We start from the raw sequence: 24,279 nt of genomic DNA on the forward strand, positions 1-24,279 counted from the left end.
CTCTCCGGTCTCACTTATCCGATCCCACACCCCAGACCCTCCCCCTCGCCGCCAGTGGAATTTATACGACCCCATCTTGAGTGACATGGCAGTAAGAGACTCGGTCGCCAGAACGATTAAAAACTTCTTGGCTGAAAACCGCGATGAGGACACCTCCCCAGCCAATATCTGGGATGCCATGAAAGCGGTCCTTAGAGGGGAACTGATATCCCAAGGCGCAGCTTTCCACAAACAAAAGCAGGCAACCCGCGCTATGTTGGAAGCAGAAGTATGTGACGCCGAGGCCACTCAAACTGAAGGGCTGGTCCCCAAAGTCTTATAGGGTCCTACAGATGTCAAGGAAAAGGCTCGAGGCACACTATGCTGACGTCACAGCAAACTTACTAACCCGAACCAAACAATGGTACTATGTTCATAATAACAAAGCCAACAAGCTGCTGGTAAACAAGCTGGCTAAAGAAAAGAAAAACATCATCCTAGGCCTCTGCAACCCACAGGGGATGGTCCATTATGCGGATCATGAGAAGTTAAGCCTAACAGCAGCCCACCAATCAGATCATGACGGCGGTCCCCAGGGAGCTAAATGAGCAGCGGGCATACATCCAAGAGGCGGCTCTCCCACACCCGACTCCCGCGGCGATTGAAGAACTTGAACCGCCCATCACAAATGAGGAAGTGATAGGAAGCCATAAAAAGCTTGAAACCTAGAGCCCCAGGCCCAGATGGGTTTTCCACCCGATTCTATAAACTCTTCCAGCCCTAACTGGTGGCCCCCTCTTAACTCGTCTCAACTTGTTTGCGGCCTCGGGTACGGTCACTCCAACTATGCAGGAGTCCACCACAGTCCTCATTCTCAAGCTTGGAAAGGATCCCCAAGACAATAGCTCCTACAGACCTATCTCTCTATTGAACCTGGATGCCAATATCTACTCCAAGATTCTGGCCAATCGTTTGGCACCTATCCTGCCGAGCATTATAGACCCAGACCAAACAGGGTTAATAAACCATAGGTCAACAAAAGACAACATTCGCAGAGCACTAGACCCAATAGAGGTCGCCAACCAGGACTCCCACCAACTTGCCCTATTGGCGTTGGACGCAACCAAAGCTTTTGAAAAGTGGACTGGGCTTATCTGCGCCTCACCCTCGAGACTTTCAGCTTTGGCCTCGACCTTCAAGAAAATGGTCCTAGCAAATTAGCCAAGCCCCTAAGACCCGGCTAAGAGTCAACGGCCGCCTATCAGACCCAATTCCCCTCACATGCGGAACGAGACAGGGATGCCCACTATCCCCTCTGCTCTTTGCCTTGGCCATGGAACCGTTGGCCCAACGAATCTGCCAACGCCCTCGGATCAGCTGCCCGCAGATTGGCACTACTCCACATAAAATTGCTCTCTACGCAGATGACGTTTTGTTAACCATCACAAACATCAAGGCTTCCATGAGTGCGGCCCGGACCGAAATCCTCGCTTTCGGGGATGTAGCAGGATTCTCCATTAATTTCCAAAAATCAATGGCCCTCGGAGTGGGCCTGGGCCCAGGCGAGAGGGAGGCCCTGGAGAAGCAAAGCCCGTTCCAATGGAGCACTCAATCTATCTCATACTTGGGGGTTCAGATCCCTGCCCACACTACAAAAGTCTACCCGGCAAACTTCCCCCCTCTCTGAGGAATTGGAAAAGGACCTTACCTGTTTGCAGACACAGGAGATCTCTCTGTTGGGCCGAATCACGACATGCAAAATGAACCTCCTCCCTAGATTCTTCTATGCCTGCTCCTCCCTCCAAACATTAATTCCCCTTACAGCGGCTCCAGAGGAAAAATGATTGACTTTATCTGGAGGGGCAAGAAGGCGCGGATCCCCCGGAGAACCATGATGGCCAGCACGAAACTGGGAGGACTGGGGGTGCTGGACCGCCGCAAATATCAAATAGCAGCTCAGCTGGCCCACTTTCAAGCATGAGGCATCGCCAGAGGACGCCCAAAGTGGGTTGGGATCAAACAATCCCGACTCCCGCTTCCCCTTCGCTTCCTGCCGTTTATCCCTGTCGCACTACGCCAGGGTTGGCCAGGAGTATTGACCTCTACGAAACAATAAAGGCCTGGGAGTGGGCCTGCAGACAGGGAGGCATCCCAGGAGGCCTCCCCAGTCTTCCTCAACCCAGCCTTTTTCCCCAGGAGCCCACCCAACAAACTTCAGGAATTGGGTAGCAGGAGGCCTCGAATCGCTTGGGCAGCTCTTTGAAGGGGACTCCGCCCTCAGCTTCGATCAATGTAAAACGATATTCCATCGAGCGGAGACAGACCGATTTACCTACGCCCAATTGAGGCACTGGTGCTCCCATCCCCAGACCTGAGCAGCTGCAACCCGAGCCCCTACCCCACTATAGCTTACAGTAAATAACCTGCCAGCCCGAGGTAAATTCTCGGCCCTCTACAAACTGCTGCAAGAGGACCCCCTCCCCACAAAGTCTTCCTATATGCCCCAATGGGAGTCGGACCTGGGCCACGTGATAGAGGACCAGACATGGGTGGACATCTGGACAAGAATACGCACTGCATCCCGCTGCATCACTAATCGGGTAGGCACCCACAAATGCTGGCAACTCTGTGGTCACACAGGATCCTATTTCCACATGTGGTGGACATGCCCCAAAGTAAGGGAGGTCTGAACCCAATGCCTCACCACAATAAAGGACATCACCCAAGTGGCATTACCGCTAGCGCCCGAACAAGTCCTCCTGGGGATTCCGCTCCCAGACTCTTACTCAAGAACAGGAAGGAGGGCAGCGCTAATATCTCAATTTTTGTTGGCTGCCAAAATCACGGTGGCCCACACCTGGAAATCCATGGAGGGACCCCTGATGACCCTCTGGTGGGTTAAACTTTGGGACATAGCCAAAAAGGTCACACCAGCAAAAGCGGGCCTGCTCCACCGATTTACAAAGATTTGGGCACCAGTACTAGAACATGGCCTGGACTACCCGGACCTACAAACCACGCTTGATCGCGAGAGCCCTCCAAGCTACTAGCGAACACCCACCACCGGGCCCGAAAGAATGAGGGCCAAGAACAAAACCGCTTGGGATTTCTGGGGGGTGGGTTGGTGGGACATCATATCATACACATGCTGAGAGGTGATAAGCATTTGTTACCGTATATGTTCTCCTGTGCGCTGAGTTATAAATACATTTTTTTTTTTAAGTAGTTCTTGCGTATACTATTTAAACCTTTTATAAATTGATGAAGTCCTTTATATGAGGTTTACATTCAAATAATATTAAAATTCAAAAATAAGCAAATTTAGCTCAAGAAAAAGGCCTATTCTACACCTCTAAGGTGTATCTTGGCCCAACCTAAGAAGGAAGTGTAAAAAATGGTGCTAGTCAGTAAGTATTACAAACCTAAAAGTGAACAGAACAAGTCCTAAACAGTCCACAATAGCTGAAATGGTGGTTGGCTTCTCACACCATCCAAATGTCTCTCTGGAAGTTTCCAGGCCGTGTTCTGGCTGAATAGTTCAGAGTTCCCATATGAAAGTCAATTCTTTCTCATTTCCTTGTACAACAGACTTTGACAATGCCAATTAAATGTGGATTTCTCCACTGTGGTGTATGGTTTCTTTCAATTGACCTTGCAGTCTTTTGCCTCGTTCTCGAACTGCTTTTTTCACCCCTTTTTGGGGTTTGGACGCTTTGACCCTGGTGTGGATTATTGTGCCTCTCATCCACTCTTGGGGTCTTTTGGCTTTAACCCTGCCGTGGGATATTGCCGGGTCTGTCTGCCCTCCTTCCTGCTCCCAGGAACAGCTGCCTACCTTCTATGTCACGCCATTTTTCATCAGAGGAGGTGGTCTCTTTGGCTACCACAGAACTGCAGTTTGGCTTCCAGTGTTCCCCGTGTTGGTTCATCACGTTGGCCTGCTCTTCGGCTGGTTGGCACTGTAGACTACAGGCACCGGTAAACTACTACTGGTCTGGACGGTGTTCCTGGGTTCACTCGGTCGAGTCTGACCGACTCCAGACTGGTCCTGGGTTATCAGCGTTCTGTGGGCTCCTTTGCACCAGACGCATTGTGAGTCAAGCTCCTGCACGTCTCCACTCTCCAGGAGGATGTCCTCTATTGCTGCTCGCCGTGCGGGACTTCCTCTTCCGCTGGTGTTGCCCCGTAGCGTCTTTAAAGCTCAAGCTTAAAATGATATTGGATGAACGGTCGATTCGGTTTCTCGCAACGTGTGTCTGATAAAAGGTTCTGAAACCACATCAGCTATAAGGGTCATAAGTACAATTATATGTGTCAATACCCATATAGCCAACACACACACAGGATGTTGCAAATGACTGGGGATGAATAAAATTCCTTTCTGGGAATCGTTTTTACACTAGGGTGTGGGGGCAGAGGTCACCCCCAGTGGGATCCCTCTTGCCCCATGCCCTTAGGGGAAGTTGAGCTTAGCGGGCTAGTCCCAAAGGGGACAAATTCCCTGAATTCATCACACATCCTTTAAGTGAAGAGGTCAATTCCTCTTTGTGAGTGCAAAGGCTTCCAGATGGACGTTTTAAAAGAAATGTAAGTAACTGTTAGTTAATTCAAGGCCCAAAATGCTGAAGTACCTCATTTATTTTGACATTTGTAAAGTGCACCTAACCCAGAGGCAACTGGGCGCTGAAGTTTAACCAGCCCTACAGATAAAGGGTGTATGAGCCACTTTTACTCCCCAAAATTAGGAAAATACGCCCCGATAGGGGTTAAAAATACTCCCAACGAAAATAGAAAACCTGCAACTCCATGGATAGGTTTCAACTGTTCCTACACATGATGCCACAGGGAAATCTAGTTACTGCTAGAACTACTGCTCGATCTGAAGAGGTAAGGTATCTTTTAATGTGCACGAATATCGAGGTACAAATATTTATTACAAATACATTTTTACTCCTATAAATTACTCCCATTTACTTCCTAAAAAATGTCTGTACTCTCAACTTAACATGTTTTAGAACACTCACCGGGCGGAGGCTGCACCAGCAATCTGCTTTCAGGGTGCCTTTGACAGCCTCTCTGGTGCCTCGCCAGTTGCATTTTTCCCCCGGGATGATCTCTCTGCCAAGACGCCAGGTTTCCCATTCCAAGATGGCCACCAAGGACGTATAGTCACGTCTGATGATGGCCTACGTGATCCCGGATTTCCTCAAATATAAGAAAGCCGATTCAAATGATCTGTGTCTTGCGAAATCCTCAGATACTGCGGATCACAGAGGGGATGGAGCTTGTTTAAGGACTTCACAAAACCCTGACATTGTATAACTATTTTGACTAGGTAATGGAGGATTGGTTTCATTTAATCTTTTTTATGTTTACTAGGCTATTGCACAGGTTAGTCTACCTTTGAGTGGCTGAGCAATCCTGTTCATTAACAGGGTACTACGGAGGACCGCTTTTCCCTTCACAAGTAAGTAAGTGGGGACACTTAAGATTTACTTACAGACCTTTTACTCGCATTATCCTTGTCTGCAAAAAGTTTGCTTCCTCCCATCAACATTGGTCCAGATACAACCTTCACACTATTCCAGCGTCCCCCCTGACTCGCCCCCACACAGAACGATACTTGGGAGGAAAGGGGAAGGGGGAGCTTTTAGGGTAATCCTTCTCGGGACGTCCTGTTCCTGGTCTTTCCCAAGGAGTAATCACTGTATGGTTAGTGGATTATTTTGATCGATCTGATACTGACAAGATGCAAGTCATTTGTCATTCGTATAGCGCCTTTATCCTATTGGTATGGCCTCTAAGCGCTATAGGTGCTCTTGTTCAGAGAGGAATTGCCATAGCATTTTGGTGCTGGACTGCTCATGTGGGCGGGACAAAGACTGATATGCAAATGGATATTTCCCCATCTGTGAAAGGTACAGTGAGCAAAAAGCGTGTGCTGTAAATTCATCTCAGAACGGGTTATCCTGCCTTGTTCTTTCTGGAGAGGGGCGCCTGCCACCTTTTTTGCAAGATGTAAGTAAGTAATTTGTTATTTGTATAGCGCCTTTATCCTATTGGTATGGCCTCTAAGCGCTGTAGGTGAATGCCCTCGGTTGACCGTAGTCCAAGCTTTGGGAAAATTGATCAGAGGAGTTTATAATACATGTGTGCATTTTGTCAAAAGCGAAGTTGGGTAGCAGTGGCCACGCCCCTACTACCTACCCATATCGGGCTGGCAAGTGCTGGGTGCTTTGGAAGACAAGAGTAGTAGAACTCCTGTGTCAAGCGGCACCACATTTTTGTCATGGGGGATAGCTGCATTCTAATGGCAGAGTCATTGTGTGATGCATCACTGAGAGTGGTATATGGTTGTAGATGTGTGCAGTGGTCTTGCCTTCGGCTTTCTTCCGTGAGCATGGAGTGTGATACATACCTGTGTCCTCTGGCTAGCTGCTAGGTTTTGTAGGTGTGTTATTAACTTTCTTCTGTTTGAGATGACTAGATTACCAGCATATTTGATTATTTTTACCGTCATTCAAAGAATTCATGGAAGTTCTTTGCTGCCCTGGCCTACTTGAAGTGGTTGACTACCTCAAGAGGGCAGGGGTGGTAGGGTGAATAGCCATGTCTTGAGGGTCCCCCCGGAAGGCCAGGTGTTCCTCTCTGCATCAGATGTTAGCATTGTATTCCAGATAGTGGGGGCTTGGACGGAGAAGGAGGATCCTCCTATTCTAGTCAATATGGAGGTGGGAAGCACAAGGAGAAAGAAGTGCATTGCCTGAACGCAGGTTTCTGTTGGTTTGGTAGTGGGAGATTTCCTGTTGAAGGTATTGTAGGACTGTCTTGTGGAGGGCACGGTGAGTGATGCACATGGTTTTGAATGCGGCCCATCGTCCAGCTGGGAGCCAATGCAGGATACGGAGGGCAGAGGAAGTGTGCTCTCTGGGGCAGAGGGCAAGGATGAGCATAGCTGCGGAGCTCTGGACCCTTTGGAGTTTTGAGTTGATAGATAGGGGCTGTTAAGGATTTCAATCAGGCACACACCCAAGTCTCGCCCAGCATGTAGTGCACAATGAAACCCTTATTTATTTGTGTCTATAAGTTCAATATTCTGAATGATATACCACTCATATCACACCTATCTCAAAATACCCCCCAGGTCACAGTGTACCAGGAATCAGGCTGGTTTGTAAAGGTAAAGATCGACGGTTCTCTCGTTTGGGGAGGGAAGATTGCATTTAAACTCTAGACATTGTCTTTCCTTCCTCCCCCGCCCTATTCCTTGTCTTCATTCACGCTGTCACTCAATCTGAAGTTTCACTCCTCCTTCTAAAACTCATCCTACTGCATCTCCCACTGACCCCATTCCTACCTCCCTTATTCCCAAAATCTATCCTCTTCTCATACCCTATCTCACCTCCTTTTTCTCCACGTCCACCTTCCCCACTCCTTTCAAGCATGCTACTATCATTCCCCCATTCTCAAAAAACCCTCTGCTAATCCCCATCTTCCTTCCAGTTTCCACCCAATCTCTCTTCTACCCTTCCATTCTAAACTTCTAGAAGGCATTGTATATTCTCAACTCTCTGCTTACATCTCCAACCATTCTATTCCCCCCTACCCAATCTGGCTTCCGCTCATTACACTCCACTGAAACCGCTCTCCCCTCTGTTCTCAACTCTCAACCGTCTTCCCGTTATTCCAAGCACTCCTCTATTCTCATTCTCCTTGACCTCTCTGCTGCCTATGACACTGTCGACCACCGTCTTCTCCTTAGCTCTCTCTCCTCCATCAGCCTTAAAGACTCTGTTTGCAATTGGGTCTCCTATCTTTCCAACCGCTCCTTTTCAGTCTCCTGGGGTGGTTGTACCTCCCCTACCTTTCCTCTCAACCACGGCATTCCCCCAAGGCTCCGTCCAAGGCCCCCTTCTCTTCCCACTCTACACTTCCCTCTTAGCTCCCATTATCTCCTCCTTTGGTATCTCACACCACTTCTATGCTGATGATACCCAACTCTTCCTCTCTTTCTCTCCCGACATCCACCACAAGATTTCCTCTTGCCTTTCAGCCATTAAATCTTGGATGTCCTCACTTCCTTTCTATTAACACTGACAAAACGGAAGTCCTATTCTTCCCCGCTAACACTCTTCCTCCCCCGTCCCCTCCTCCTTTTATTCTCTTCCCCCCTCCCATTTCCCCTTCTCTCCCCATGCCTGCAACCAAGGTCTCTACATTGACACCCATCTCTCTCTCTCTCACATTTCTCACACTGCCAGATCTTGCTGCTTCCACCTCTACAATATCCGTAAAATCCGTCCCTTCCTAACCTTTCACGCTACAAAACTTTTATTCTCTTCCCTCATCTTCTCCAGACTCTTCTACTGCTCCACTCTTCTCTTTGGACTCCCTTCCCGTCACCTTTCACCCCTCAAATCCATCCATCACTCTGCCATCCGCTCCTTCTGCCTCCTCTCTCCTCGCGACTCCATCTCCTCTTCATTTAATACACTAGGTTGGCTCCCTTTTCACTCTCAGCTCAAATTTAATTTTCTGTCTTGTCTTCAAAGCCCTCTATAACCTTGCTCCTTCCTACCTATCCTCCCTCCTTACTTTCCACACTCCTTCTCGTTCCCTCCGCTGATCTCTTCCTTCTCTCTCCTCCTCCTCCACCACCCTGTGCCCCCTCCCGCTCCTTCCAACTTCTTGCGCCTTTCCATTGGAATCGCCTACCCCTCCACGTCCGCTCTATCACCTCCTACCCTTAATTTCGCACTTCTCTTAAATCCTATCTCTTCCACTCACCCCCTAACTTCCCTTTCATCTTCTTCCTTGACCGAATCTACATCTACTTACCCCTCCCACCCCTCTCTTACTATTGCTCCTTCCACTAGCGTTTAACCACCTCAACTTTGCTAATTGTTCTTTGTACAGCTTTCTGGTTTGATTCAATTGTCATGTATTGCTTGTTGTAATTGATTGTTCCTTTTGTAAAGTGCTTTGGATTAAAGCGCTATATAAATTCAAATAAATACAAATACAATACAAGTGCTAGAGTGGAGGCAGAGCAATTGAGGGACATAGGCATATTACAAGTGACTGAAAGAGGTTAGCTAGAAGGTAGATGAGAGATAGGTTAAGCAGGTAACTGAGGTGAGGTCGGCTTTTACTTTGGTTTTGTACAAAACGTGTGCGACTGTTCCTCGGATGTCCGCAGGGAGAGAATTCCATGCAAGTGGAGCAAGAAGAGAGGGCAAGGGGCCACAAGGATATGCGTGTTAGCAGAGCAGAGATTGCGAGAAGGCTTGCATAGTTGGATAGAGGATAGATATGTGGTGCCTTACCGTGGATAGATTTGTGAACCAGAAGAAGACATTTTAATATGGCCCTGTTTTGCCATAGTTCAAAGTTCAAAGAGTCCTGGTAACAAAGTTAATAATCTTGTCGAGAGGACAAAGCATAGTTGGGTAGACCAAACTCTATGATGGCAAAGTAATCCAGTTTAGAGAAGACAAGGCTTGTTAATAGATGCTTGGTGGTATTGAAAGGAAGGAGGTGCAATGTTTTCCTAATATTTAGGAGGTAGAGGTGAGCTGCTATTGCAGTTTTAGAGATGTGACGACTTATTCGATCTTATCACTTGTGGAGGTGAATCTGCTATGCAACAATCTGGAGAATGAGGATGGCAGCCAACCACACTGAGACGAAGACGATGAGGCAAAGCATGACAAATGCATCATGGAAATAAATAAAGGACTGTGGGCCTACACTGGGGAGGGTCCAAAACTTCCACATAAAAACCAAGGAAAGACCAATGGAAAGATTTCGTACCCCAAGCCCATGAGATTCGAGTCTGAGCGGAGGAAGCAGTCGGCGAGCGCAAAGCTGTCTGTTGTGGAGGAGGTGGCCCAGACCGAGGGAAGAGAGAAGCATTTGGGAAGCACAAGCCAAAACTGAACATCTGAGGAAGGCCCGGAGGTGGTGGTGTGTCCCAGACAGGGTGGACCGAGAAGTCTGAACAGCGCAGAGACTATACCAGGAACGGCTCTGCGGAGCTGTGCAAGGAAGAGTAAGTCCACACCAGTTATATAAAATGGGCAAACATGACCCCGTGGGAAGAACCATGGTCACCTATCCTGTATGACAGAGGTAACAGCAAGAGACCCGGGTGGGGGATGTGGCACAAATTGAATGAAGATTACCAAGGGAGCAATCATACTCGTCCCAGTACCAGTGAATGGTGTAAAGATAACAGGCTACCAAGGGAGTAACCAAACTCGTCCCTGTGCTAGTCAATGTTGGGAAGATAAAGGAAACTATCAAGAGGACAGTGTTGCAGGGTATAAAATACATGAAACCCTGACAGAGTGAAAAGGGAAGGGGATCAATTGGAAGAATTATATTTGAAATTAAAGCCAAAATACAAGGGAAGATCCAAGATTTTCAGAAGTTCACAAGGAACAGACACATTTGCTGGTTTAGAGGACAGCCAAGACCAGGATCAATGGCTACGAAAGCTTGGACTTGAACAAAGTCTGTGCCAGTAGTAGAAAAGGGGAAGCCCCAGAGGGACAAGAGTCCATTTGAAGACTTAAAAGAACTTGTTCACAGAATCACCAAAAGCCCTATGAACAAAGACTTGTTGAGGCTATAAAAGCCTGTCCAGGAGAGGGGAGTCTTTTTCCTGGACCCCTCTGAGTATGTTTTAACAGTGGTATGGACAGAATATGATAGTTTAGGGTGCTCGTCGTCAGTAAGATTGTCCAAAGTAATAGTTAGATTTCCGTACTATTAGAGATACAGTTTTATTTTAACAATACAGGAAAAAGCCTGATTGCTAAAATGCCACCAGTGATTCAGTCGCCTTCTGACCTACCGCAGAGATGAAAGTAGACAAGGCGAGAGAAGGATTATCGATGACGGAGAGGTTCTGAGGTTTCTGGCTCAAGAATTAGTAGATGAGTGTGTAGCTGGGAACTGAATAGCAAAGGAAGAGAAGAGTGGAAGAGAAGAGTGCAATGCTAGTTGACAATCTTAATGCAACAACCACAGTAAGTCAATTGGTCGACCCCATTGTAGCCAAATATTTACCACACCAGCATATTCCCAGTTAACATAATCGTAATAGATTCCTAGATTAGCCAACCAGAATATATTGCCTTTTGCCCAACCCTAGTATATTGCCAATTTGCCCAATCCAATGTATTTATGGTTTGACAATCCCAGTAAACCCCCAGTTTGACAAACCCTGTATTATATTCCATGGCTGAAACCCCCATACACTGAGGATTGAAAAATCAAAATCAGTATACTGCTACCATGCAAAGTTCCATTATAGGCCAATTTTGGTTCCATTGGCTTTCTTTGCATACATACTGCAATAAATGCACTTTGTTCGCAGAATTGTCCTTTCAGTACCAAAGCACTCCCCAAATTATTCGACACTGCCAAGCATTTATACCTATCCCTAGTACCTTTTGGTTTCTCACTCTTTAAAATGCAATTTTCAGTTTTAAGGAAGTTTGGTTAATTTTGTGTCAGTTTTGAATACATGTATTGAACCTCCAAGTTTAGATTTCCAAAGCATTTTACACTGCCAGTATTTAACCAGTTTCCAGAATATTCCCAGTTTGCACAAACCCCATCAATACCCAGCACAGTCCATTCAATCCCATTGATCGCAATCCTAGATTCTTAATTTGACAATCTGAGCATGTGCCCAAAAGTGTGGGAGTTGGACTATGTAACACCCGCAGAATACGCTGTCTCCATATGCATTTCTTAAAGCATGCGATTCCCTCAAACTCGAGTGACAGGGGGTCTGGGAACAAGACTGACAGCAATAGAGCATTAGAGTTCCCACTGAAAAGCCCTGTGCTCTTGTGGCCAATTCTAGACAGTACATCAATAGCGGATCTTTTCCCTAATTGAAGACAGGGCTTCAGACAAATATTTTTACTTGGCTTTAATGCAGTGATGTCCAAAGAGGGGTGGGTGGTACGAGTCCATTAAAAAAGTGTGTACGGTGACAGCTAATTAATAGAAAAATCTAAGCACATATGGCATCTAAGGGGGGGCCAGAAACAATATTTATACTCAAGGGAGAGTGGGGGCTGAGCATACAAATGTTTCACTACCACTACTCTAATGTGACTCCTTCAGCCCAACAGGGAGTACTTTTAATTAACAGTTCTCTACTGTAAAGTTTCAGCATGTGCATCTTCATAAAACACAATCTATTTCAGTCCAAACTGTCCTTGCTTTTGGAGGAGTTCATTTGATCAAAACACCAATATACGTTTCCAACTTCCACGCAAGGCATCTCATGCCATCAAATCTTAGTGAGATAAAAATCCAAATATCCACCCTCACCCAGTCACAAGAGAGGGTACAGTGCATTATTTTGTAGAGAACAATACGGGGATACAATAAAGACACAGCAAGATTGCCACCATGTCAAAGTGAGAAGTCCAACTTCATCCCTTACCATGCCGACACAGAATAGGACAAACAGTAACAGCCATGGTAGGTCTGTGCAGCTGTGCTCTTCCAGGGGCTTCCAGTCTCGTTTGGAACTCTGGGGCGAGCAGACAAAAAAGGAATGTTAGTCAGTGTCGAGCAGTCACAGGCACTGGAGAAATTAAATCCCCCCCACACCCCTCCCCCAAAGATTCAGCTTTGAGCACTGCCACACTGGCAACCATTGCTTCTTGGAACAATTGCATTTACGGCAATGAAATGGAACCAACATTTCAATTCATACTTTTCAAAATGAAAATCTATTAAAAACGTTCAGGAGCCACAAAGTACAAATTATGCGTTAAGATTGACAGTACATTAACCGTTAGGTTTTTAACAAAAGCCAAGGATAAACCATCCATTAACGACAGTGGGAATAAAGAGCACCAAAGTAACTTCAGAGGAAGGAATGGATGCTTAAGAAAAAGCACAAGCTTTAACAAAGAACAGATCACATGTTGGAGTGACAGAAATACACCAACTATATTGTGAAGCTTAGCAGATATTTAAAAAAAAAAAAAGAAATAATTAAGATGCAGATGCCACTGTATCTCGTGAAGTGCAAGTAAGGCGCAAATTGCCCCATTTTTTGGTAGGTCTCGGCGCAGCAGTAGTAACATGGGTCTGTGCCAAGGACAGCACTATATTTCACACCAGTGCCATGCCTCAAAAGAAGAATTGGTAATGTGAACCGTTTTGGCTTTTGTTTAGGCAGTAGAGAAGCATTTTCCAGGCACTTCGATAATGATACTACCTTGCCATAAAATGCCAACAGCCGGCAAACGGTTGGAGTACCTGGGTTTAGGCATTTTCCAGGAACTGCCACCATATGCCCAGGTACTCCAACCATTTGCCGGCTGTTTCCATGTTATGGAATGTATCGTTATGGCACTGCCTGTAAAATGCTTTACTAATGGATTGGGTCCTCCCACAGATTCATCATAAATATTACTCTAATGCAGTTATTTTCTTTAAAATGTTATCCAATTTTAGTAAACTCATCAGGTCTACTCCAAAGCCCTCTGCTGTCAAACAAAAAGTGCTGCGATTGTGGCGCAAACATTTTTCTCACTGATCCTCAGAGTCTGTGGTGCCTTGTGTGAGAAGTCAGAATGCGATATGGACACCAAGGTAAACTTTTCACAAGGTTTGCCATTTATTAAATGAAAAAGGGTGGGATAAATGCCTCTCCCCCTATCCTAGGAAGGATGTCCCTACATAGCAAACTAAACTAAAGATTACCTAATGTCCAACAGTCTGACCCTCACACTATTACATGCAACAAAATAATGCAAAGAATATTTGGCTGTCTTCAATTCCATAGAATAAAAGTTCAAACGTATAGGTTCAGTTCAAAAGATCTTCTCCTTCAAATACAACTTTCTGCTTGTTAAAGTAAATGTCTCTTTAGAAAAGCAATTGGTGTCGTTCACAATATCCTTCTTGGTAAAGCAAGTTCATAAATTATGGCAATTTTTTTTTCACAGGATGTTAAGCAATTATCAGCATATTACAGCAACTACTTCTGGTAATGCCACACATGTCCTTCAAATGAAATTGTGTTAACTCACCCTACATGATGCTTACTTCCATGTGCCAATCCATCAAAAGTACAGGAAGTACCCAATGTTCGTCATAGGCAACACTCGCAATCAGTTTAGAGTTCTGCCTTTTGGGCTTACCACCTCCCAGAGGCTCTTCACCAAGCTGTTGGCTGTGGTGGCAGCCAGTCTCCAGAAAGGAGCGAGGGGGTGTGGGTGGTTCACATCTTTCCCCCATTTGGACGGGGTAAATCAGGGCAAGGTCTCCAGATAAAGCCCTGGATTATCTCAATAGCACCCATCATTTCCTCCAAAAAGCTGTGATTCTCCCTCAATTTAAAGACGTCTCAGTCGACACCTTCTCTAGCGCTCCAGTTCATCATAGCAGTCCGTATTCTCCCTCAGGAAAGGCTTTCTCTCCCGGGCAGAGGGATGGTCACCAAATTCCAGAACGCACAATACCTGCCAGCACTAGAGTTCCTACCGTTGCTTGGACTCATGGCATCCTGTATTTTTCTGGTGCCGGAGGCTCGACTGAGAATGAGATTGCTCCAATGGGCTCTCAGAACTCAATGGTCACAGTTCTCTGGCAGTATGACAGACTTGAGGAGTCGCTCAGGATCTTCGGTTGTGGACTCGCACAGAGAACATATGGCAGGAGTACAGTTTTGGCAACAAAGACGAGCATGGTGACTGACATTTCGGAAGGCTGGGGCACTCATGTGAACTAGCTGATAAGTGGGTTGTAGTCCCTGGCTGAAACCTGAGCTGGGGGCGATCAGACTGGCGCTGATGGCCTTTTTGCCGTGCATACAAGGGAAGACCGTCCCGATCATGAAGCGCAGGGGCCATGCACCACATCAACAATAGAGGTGGTGTAGAGTCACTGCCCCTATGCAGAGAGGTGATGCAGCTCTGGCGTTACAGAACAGGATGCCCCTCTCAGCAATTCACCTCAAAGGAGAATATGACGGGTCCCCCTGAGCAGGCAGGGCTCAGTCTCCCACACGAGAGCTGTACCAGAAGTTTTTCTACGGTTCTTCGTCCGTTGGTGAACCCCTTAGGGGACCCATTTGTCTCCAGTGTGAACAGGAAGTAAAAACCTTTCTGCTCCAGAGCATTTCCTCCTAGGGCAGCATTGGGGGACGTACTGGTGGTGGGCTGGAACGTACAGCTCCTTGTGGTGGGTTGGAAGAAGGAGTTGGACATTTTGTAATCTTTATTAAACTAAAGGAATAAGGCTTCTCTCTCCTTAGGACTAAATGGAATGCCCTACCTATCTAAAACTAAAAAGGTGCTTGTCAGATGTCAGGAAGCCCAATAACTGTCCTCTGTCCAAGCTAACCCTATCGGACCCTAACACTAAATGGAACTAAAGTAAAATAGAAAAACATAAAAAAGGTAGTAGGCGCCCCTCTCTCGAAAGAACATGGCATGATAACCTGTCCAGTGGTTTTTAACCACTTTGAGAGTTCGCAGCCATTTGCTTTTTGCTCACTGTACCTTTCACAGATGGGAAATATCAATTTGCATATCATTCATTGTCCCACCCACATGGGCAGTCCAGCACCGAAATATTACGGCAATTCCCTTCTGAACAAGAGGCACAGCTCCACCTCACTGATGGGCCCCAACAAGGCTGAAACACGTGTATGGGGTTACTGTTGGTACTGTTGTTCAGAAGGGAATTGCCATAGCATTTCGGCACGGGACTGCCCATGTGGGCGGGACAGACTGATATGCAAATAGATTTATCCCAACTGTGAAAGGTACAGTGAGCAAAAAGCAGATGGCTGCAAACTATCAAAGTGGTCAATAACCACTGAACAGGTTATCATGCCGTGATCTTTCTAAAGAGGGGCGCCTGCTACCTTTTTTGTACCAAAGTAAAATAGGCCAAGCAAATGTCTTCTTCCCTTGGTCTTCTCTTTATCCACGTTTCTTTTTATACTATATATTTCTTAGTGTAGTCCTTCCTGATTGCCTTTCTTATTAGGTCTTGCAGTTCAAAACAACGTTTGGTTCTTGACCTTTCTATAGCCCTCTCTTGGTAGTTTTATCTAAAATCGTTTCTCTTCTTGGTATCACAGTTTCTCTTTTATGCTTTTGTAAAGAATATTTACTTCCATTTCCTTTTAGGCTTTCTTTCTCAATTGTACTCTGTGGGGCTTAGGGTTCTTCTATCCTCTTCAATTGAGCCTTAACTTTCTGTTTTCGTTAAATGCTTTCCGTTCTCACACACTTCAACTTTGCACATATCATTCTTCCAGGGGTTTCCGTTCCAAGTCTGTTAGTTCCCGACTTGGATTGTTTAACCCCTTAAGTTTCAAGGACGAGTATGCTTGTCCTTTTTGCATAGACTTGCATATTAGCCTGGCCCTTACGGGGTTAAATGTCTCATGAATCACTGGTTGTTCACTTGCCTTCTTATCTGGGCTCTTCCACAATATTTTGATCTTGGAACAGGGACGAGTTTCTCTTTTCATATGCTCCCAGTCTTCCTTTACCAGATTATTATTTGTGCCCTTCAATTTTCACTGTTCAAACCATTCAACTTTCTGGTTATGGTTTAAGACTGGGATGAGTTTCTTCATGTAAATGATTCCTTGGTGGCATCCCGCTGTTCCCAATTCCCTCGGTACCTCTCATGATGTGGGGAAAAGGTTGTAGGGCTTCCTCAGGTACTGCTTCTCGCGCTGTTCTTCGGTCGCCCGTTCTCGGTTCGGCATCAGATATCTACCATCTGCATATGCAGATATCTGGAAGATGTTCAAGATTTCCTGTCAAGGTAGTCTCAGCACTGTTCTTTCATGAGTCTTGCCCACCACTCTGTAAGTGTGCTTGCCCCATTATCAAGTACCTTCTTCTCTTCTGGTTAGTTCCACCTTGCTTCTGGTCCTGTACACCATGAATCTGGCGCCTTGCAATCTGCTGCTCAGCTTCTTCGAAACTAAAGGGCTCTGTGTTGTGCTTTACAAGGTGTGATGAGGCCAGGGGACTTCCCCTGCGTATTGGACTCTCTTTCCTCCTTCTGCTCCTACTCATCGCAGTTAAATACACATCGAGTTAAAATGATATTTTACTCATTTTCTTCAGTCAGATTTCTTTCTACATTGCCTTCAGCCAAACATGAAGCCTCTATAGTATTCTCCATGGAAGACAGTCCCACATACGTGGCTATGGTAGTTCCCTCATGGAGCTCCTCACAGGAATGGGAGTCCTTGTCCCCAAAGGGGAAGTCTCTCCGTTTGAGGTCCCACTTGCCTCGACCCCTAGGGAGGGTCTTGCAGAGGGGGCTCACCTCCCTAGTCTAACAGGGGGAGTCTTCCCGCTAGGGGAGAAGGGACAAATACCTGTGATTCGTCACATCCTCTATGCGTTTCCCCCCGATGCCAGTCATTCCTCAAGTGATCAGGAGGTTGAAGAGGTACAGAGCAAACATGATCCTGATAGACTGGAATAGGAGAATGTTGCACCCGGACCTTCTGGAAATGGCCATCTGTCCTCCACATAGTCTTCCCCAGAGACTAGACCAGGGGCTAGTTCTTCACCCCAGCGTACACACTCCACCTGCACGCCAGGCTTCTGTAAGGTTAAAGAGCTGGGACCTTCCGGAAGACGTCATGGAGGTGTTTTCAGGCAAGAAGGCCAGCAACAAAAGCTCTTTACCACTGCTGTTCTTACAAATTCTGCAGCTGGTGCAGACCACAGCATGTAGATTCCTTTTTCTGCAACACCTCAAGGGTGTTGTCCTTTCCTCATTGGCAAAATAGGACCTTTAGGTCACCTCAATCAAGGGCTACCTAGTGGCACTATCCATTTTTAAGTGCACGCCATAGCAAGGATCGTACATCTTAATTTCCTTGGTGGTTCAATTTTGAAAAGGCATGACTACACCCTTCCCTCAGACACCCTTCATGGTACCGGCATGGGACTTGAACTTGGTGTTAACTTTCCTCATGGCTTCCCCATTTGAGCCATTACAGGTGTGTCCTCTAAGGATAGTATGCTGGAAGTCAGCCTTTTTTGTCACCATTTCTTTGACCCAGAAAAGGAGCCAACTGCAGGGCCTGTCCTAAGTCACCTTTCACCCACTTTACAAATGACCGGGTGACAAGAGTACGCCCTTCGTCCCTCCAGAGGGTTGTATCGAAATACCACCTGTCACAGACACTTTGTTTGCCAGCCTTCTTCCATCCAAGGAGGAACAAAGCCTGCCTACACTTAACCCCAAGAGGGCTTTGGGGGTTCTACATCTCCAGGACAAGGCAATTCAGGATGGAAGATCAGCTATTCATTGGATACACATGCCCGAAGACAAAGCAAACCATTTCTAGATGGATTGTGCTTTCTGTTTCCAAATGCTACACCAGAGTGGGGAAAAGAATATTCCAGAAGGTTTCCGGGCTCATTGCACTAGAGGTGTGGCAGCTACCTCTGCCCTCTTTAGAGGGTGCGGGGGGGTACCTGTTAGACACCCGTCAGGTCCTCTATGCACACGTTCACAAAACACTAGTGCCTGGACACAGTATCCTCAAATGAGACTCATTTCGACACGGCTGTCCTACAACAGGTGGTGACAATCTCCACAGAGTATGCTCCTTTTATCCTCCATAATGGTTTTACTGCTATGGGAGTCCATCTAAGATGAGGAATCGGTGGAAGGACACAATCCATTAGCAGAACAAATAACTTACCTCTGTTATTGTTCTCTCTCCTGGATGTTCCTCACACGGATTCCACATTGACCTACCTACCCACCCCACGGTTAAGGAGCTCCCTAATACGATTATACAGTAACTCTTCTTTAACGCTTGACCAGTGATCTTGGTCTCTAATCTACCAGCGCGGCTGTGCAAGGGGGAAAAATAACAACCGAGGTCATGGTGCACTCAGCGCACTGTTTATACCTGTATCGATGTTGCGTCCGGTCACGAAAAAAACCACTTGATGGCCATCGATGCCGGTGTGCATGACACCCCCTACTGGGAAAAAGTTTCTGCACAATGCAAAGCAGGAGAATAAATAACTAAGATGAGTAATCCGTGGGAGGAACATCCGGCAGAAAGAACATTACCTGGGGTAAGTAATTTGTTCATCTAAAACATATAGAAGAGCGAAAATGTACCTTTGCCAATGCTCACGTTTAAGAGAGATTTGATGCAAGGACATAAATATTGCATAGAATGCTCAGAAATGACCAGGAAGCCCCACCTCCCCCCAGATAAAAGCCTGTAAAATGAGAATGGAGGCTACTGCATGATTGAGAGATCCCAGGAGGATGGGTTTTGGAGCAGAGTGTAACAGTAGGAATGGCAATAGGGTTAGCCATGGGCAGCCAAGGGGTAGGTGAAACTTCAAAACACCCATAGGCTATAGCCCATCTCCCTTCCATTTGAACTCTGACAAAGGACCCGGCCTTGCCCCCGGACTTCCAGTAGGGAGCGACCAAGAGGGCTGGATATCTATCAAAGTTAGTGGCTATACGGCTCGGGTGTGGTATCAAGGGAACCAAACTGAGGAGCCAAGAGAACTGGAGCTGCTTGTAAGGAGCAAGAGTGGTAGCCAAAGATAGTAAAGGTGACTTGGAAGAAAAGTAGTGCCCAAATGAATTAAGAAGTTGATAGCAGGAGAGATGAACAAGTTACTTACCCCTGGTAACGTTTCGACTGCATGTTCCTCCAACGTATTCCTAATCTTTGACATGTAATGTCCAGCTTCGGCAAATTTTTCAGCAGAGGGTGCCCAGCGTCGAGTCGATGTCCCTTGGAAGTCTCCGTCGAGGATGACGTCATCGGATGTTAGAAGAAGCACGCACGGCGTCCGTTGGCCTCAGTTCTGTTTTTCCCCTCCTCGTACAGTACTCAGCCTTGTTGGAACGAAAGCTCCAATAGCATGGGAAATTCTACAGAGGGGTAGTGGGATGGGAAGTGATGAGGAATACTTTCGAGGAACATCCAATCGAAAGAACAATACCAGGGGTAAGTAACTTGTTCTTCGAATGGATTGTGTCCTCCAACGTATTCCTCATCTTTGACAGACTCCCAAAGCAGAATCCAAGATAGGAGGAGGGTGAAGAATTAAGCCAAGTGGAATTTTTAAAAAAAAGATAATAAAAAGGCAGAGTAAAGGACTGCTTTACCAAAAGCAACATCCTGAGCATGGGAGGTATCCAGAGCATAATGCTTAGTAAACGTGTGTATTGAGGACCACATTGCAGCATCATATGTTTAATAGGGACACTCTTTTGCAGGGGAGTCGATGTGGTCATGCCTCTGGTGGAATGAGCATGCAAGCCCTTTGGAGGGTCCTTGCCCGCCAGTCTATAGCATTCAGAAATAGTGAGGATGATCGACCTAGACAAGGTCTGTTTAGAAACGGCCTGGCCCACTTTGCGTCCTGTAAACCCCACAAAGAGCAGGTCGTCCACTCACACTTTGGACATTCTGGAAATATAAAAGCTTAATGCCCTCCTAGAGTCCAACCTATGGAGCCTTTCCTCTACCTTACTAGGATGCAGAGGAGGATAGAAGGCTGGCAGTACAGTTTTCTGACTGAAGTGAAAGTCCGAAACTATCTTGAGTAGAAAGAAGGGTTTCACCCTCAAAACCCTGTCCTAGTGGAATATAGTAAAGGGCGGCTGGAAGAAAAGTGCTTGCAACTCGCTCACTACGTGCAGGTTGAGGTCCAAACCGGAACCTGAAAAGTAGAAGGCAGGAACACATTCGTGGGCCCTTTAAGAAACTGAGTGACCAGTGGGTATTTGAAATAGGAGCATTCCTCGGATGAGCGCTTAAAGATTGAAAGCGCTGCCAGGTAACCCTTAATGGTTCAAAACTGAAGACCTTAGTGTGCTAATGAAAGCAAAAAGGATAGAACATCTGGAGTTGTACACTGAAAAAGATCAACATTCTTTTCCCTGCACCAGACGCAAAACGTATTCCAGTGGCAACGGTACAGAGACATAGTTGCTGGCCTTCTGGCCAAAAGCAACACCTCCATAACATCATCCAGGAGGTCCCAATCCTTGTACCTCAACCGTTCAGAAACCAAGCGTGAAGGTTGAGAGTCTTGACCTCAGGATGGAGAACCGACCCCCCTCTCGCGAAAGAAGATCCTCTTTGTGGAAGACAGATCGGAGGACAGATGGACAGGTCTAGAAGGTCCGGGTACCACGTTCTCCTGGCCTAATCCGGGGCAATGAGGATCATGTGGGTCCCAAATCGTCTCAACCTCCCGAGTACCTGAGGAATGATGGGGACTGGAGGAAACACATACAGTAGTGGGAATTCCCAATCCACCCCAAACGAGTCTCCTAGAGCTCCAATCGGAGGAAATTCCCTTGAGCAGTAAAGCTCGCATTTCCAGTTGATACTGGTCACGAACAGATCCACTGGAGGGGTTCCCCAAAAAGCAAAGCTCTCTTTAAGGACTTCCTGAGCTAGTTCCCACTCGTGGGAGACTGCCCCGTCAGCTCAGGGCATCCGCCGCCGTGTTCTCCTCCCCGGCCAGGTGAACTGCTGATAGGGATATTCCATCTTGTAGTGCCCAGTACCAGAGCTGCATTGCCCCTCTGCACAGTGGTAGTGACCCTACGCCTCCTCTTGTTGAGGTAGTGCATGGCCACTGTGTTGCCCGTCATTATCAGGCCTTTCTTTCCCCCATACAGACGGCAGAAAAGCCTTCATCGCTAGTCTGATTGCTCTCAGCTCCAAAAAGATTGATGTGTAGCCTGGACTCCGATGTAGACCACCGACTGCTGATTGTCAGATTGTTGGCATGAGGTCCCTACCCCGTGAGTGAGGTGTCTGTCACTACCGTGATCTCCGACCATGGTTGCCAACAAGGTTCTCCCTTCAGAATATTTGCCTTGCAGGCCCACCATAGAAGATCCTGGGAGACTCTGGTTGTAATCTGAAGCCGGTCCGACATCTTGTGGAGAACTGGGACCATTGTGTCCCGAGAGCCCACTGTAGGAATCTCATTGTCAAGCGGGCCTCTGGCACCAGAAGAATACAGGATGCCATGAGGCCGAGCAACCTCAATAATTTGAAGGCCAGAAGACTGTAGGCACTCTAGAATTTTGTTACCATCTGGAGAATATCTTGAGCCCTTACCTTGGGTGGCAAGTACTTTCCCAAGGATGCGTCTAATACAGCCCCGATGTACTGGAGCTGCTGGGAAGATGTCATATGGGACTTCTTGAAATTGAGGGAGGAGCCCAGCCTGTGAAGGGAGTGGTGGGTAACGTCGAGATGATCCAAGGCTTGCTCAGGAGAACGCGCTCTGATCAGCCAATCGTCCAGGTAAGGGTAGACATGAATCCCCTTCTCCTGCAATGCGCTGCCGCCACCACCAGTTCAGTGAAGACCCTCGGGCAGAGGACAAACCGAATGGCAGGACCCGAAACTGATAGGAAATACCTGAGGTCTTGCACTGTGCTGAAGATGGATAGGCACATGAAAATAAACACCCTGTAGGTCCAATGACGCCAACCAATCCTGAAGTTGGGGGGCCTGAAGGATCTGAGAAAGAGTGACCATCTTGAATTTGTCCTTCCTGAGGAGCTTGTTCAAGTAGCTCAAGTCCAAGATGGGCCTCAGTCCCCAATCTTTCTTGGGGAAATTAAAAAATATGGGGAGTACCAACGCTTGTTCCTCTCTGCTACAGGCACTGGTTCTATGGCGCCATTCCCTAGCAGGGTCAAGATTTCCTGCACAAGGAGCGGATCCAAGAATGCCTCCCCTGTGGATTGGGCGGAGGCTTTTTAAATTTCTTTTTATAAAAGTAAGGCAGTAACCGTGGGCTATTGTTTCCAGAGCCTAAGCATCTGAAGTAATGTCTCGCCATTCTTCAAGATGCGGAGACAGTCTGCCTCCTCACCCCCCACTGGTGAGCTGTGGCTCAAGCCCTCAGAACGGTTTTGAAGCAGCTGTAGCAGAGGCCGATGGTAATGAGGCTGCTGCTTGAGCTGGCTTAGCACCTCTACCTCATCCACCATGAGGAAACTTTTGTAGGCCTCTCTGACTGGCCATTCCTCTCGCCCTTCCAAATGAGGAGTAGTAGCGAGAAGATCTACCCCTCCAAGGTTGTCCGCTAGGACGAAAAGGCTGAGGTTGCCCAACAGCGGCACCTAAAGATTTGTCCGCAGCTTTAGAGGTCAGCAACTTCTCAAGGCTCTCGTCAGCCTTGCTGCCAAAAAGAGGGGACCCGTCAAATGGCATGTTGAGAAGTCGAGCCTGCACATCAGGTGCAAATCCCGACCTTCGCAACCATGCAAACCTGTGTATCACGGTGCTCGTAGCCATGGACCTGCTGATGCTATCTGCCGAATCCAACCCAGACTGAAGGGACTCACACATGCCGTCCTTAATAGCCAGGAAGCCGTCCCCTTCTTCCCCATCGGGAATATGCTCCGCCGCCATAGAGATGCATTCCCACAGAGTGTACGAAAATGTTGCCAGGGCACAAGTGGAGTTGGCAGACTTCAACACCATACTCCCAGCCAAAAAAAATACCCTCGTGCCCACCTATCTACGCGCTTATCGTCCCCATCAGGAGGGTTGAAAGGGTAAGCTGTCTGTTTCGAGGTAGCCGTAGCTGCCTGGACCACCAGACTCTCGGGAGTGGGGTGTGTAGACGGGTAGCCGGGGGTCCCTACTGGAGGGGCGGTATTTTTTTTGTAAGAGATTTGTTAACTGCCGGATTAGTCCCTGTGGTTTCCCAATTCCTGGCCGCCCTTTTTTGCAGAGTCACATGGAAAGCTAACACAGGATCCGTAGGTGGACCATTGTCCAAAATGTCAGTTAAATCATCCTGTTCATAATGCACAGGAGGTCTAGACCAGCCCAAATATTCAACAACTCTAGACATAAGTTGTCTGTACGAGGAGTCGGCATGCTCCCCCTGGGTCTGGCTTGCCAAACTCCAGTTCAGGAGAGGTGTCTATACCACTCACATTATGTAAAAGTATCACAGAGATCCTGCATCCTACTCTCCTCTGAAATCTGGCATTCACGCACATTAGGGGTGCCAAACTGGAGACCAAAAGGGGCATCATCCTCATCGGAACACTCCTCCTCAATAATGGAAGTGAGGGAAAAGAAAATCCTTTTTCGGTAGAGAGGCCTAGCTTTTCTCTGTTGTGGTACCCAGAGGATACACTGGAGGGTCAAGAATCACCAGGGGCTGTGCCGGTAAAATTGGCACAGCTGGCGTCGACGGCATTGAAGGCCTGACAGGGGTTGATGACCCGATG

General features: G+C 47.2%; 1 protein-coding gene and 1 long non-coding RNA gene across 4 annotated transcripts in view; one reads left to right on the plus strand and one right to left on the minus strand.

Annotated features, from left to right (window-relative positions):
- SLC44A1 (solute carrier family 44 member 1) overlaps positions 1 to 24,279 on the minus strand; it is an 889,643-nt gene that overhangs the window by 685,619 nt on the left and 179,745 nt on the right. For both annotated transcript variants that reach the window (XM_069630839.1, XM_069630838.1), the window contains exon 2: positions 12,449 to 12,538. In XM_069630839.1, the coding sequence (XP_069486940.1) occupies positions 12,449 to 12,538 (90 nt within the window). The remainder of the gene's footprint in view (positions 1 to 12,448; positions 12,539 to 24,279) is intronic.
- The window catches only part of LOC138516029 (uncharacterized), a 300,011-nt gene that overhangs the window by 177,760 nt on the left and 97,972 nt on the right, over positions 1 to 24,279 (plus strand). The gene's annotated exons all lie outside the window — the stretch shown is intronic.

This window comes from Ambystoma mexicanum, chromosome 6q (assembly GCF_040938575.1).
Source record: "Ambystoma mexicanum isolate Mex_15411 chromosome 6q, UKY_AmexF1_1, whole genome shotgun sequence".
Classification (NCBI taxonomy): Eukaryota; Metazoa; Chordata; class Amphibia; order Caudata; family Ambystomatidae; genus Ambystoma; species Ambystoma mexicanum.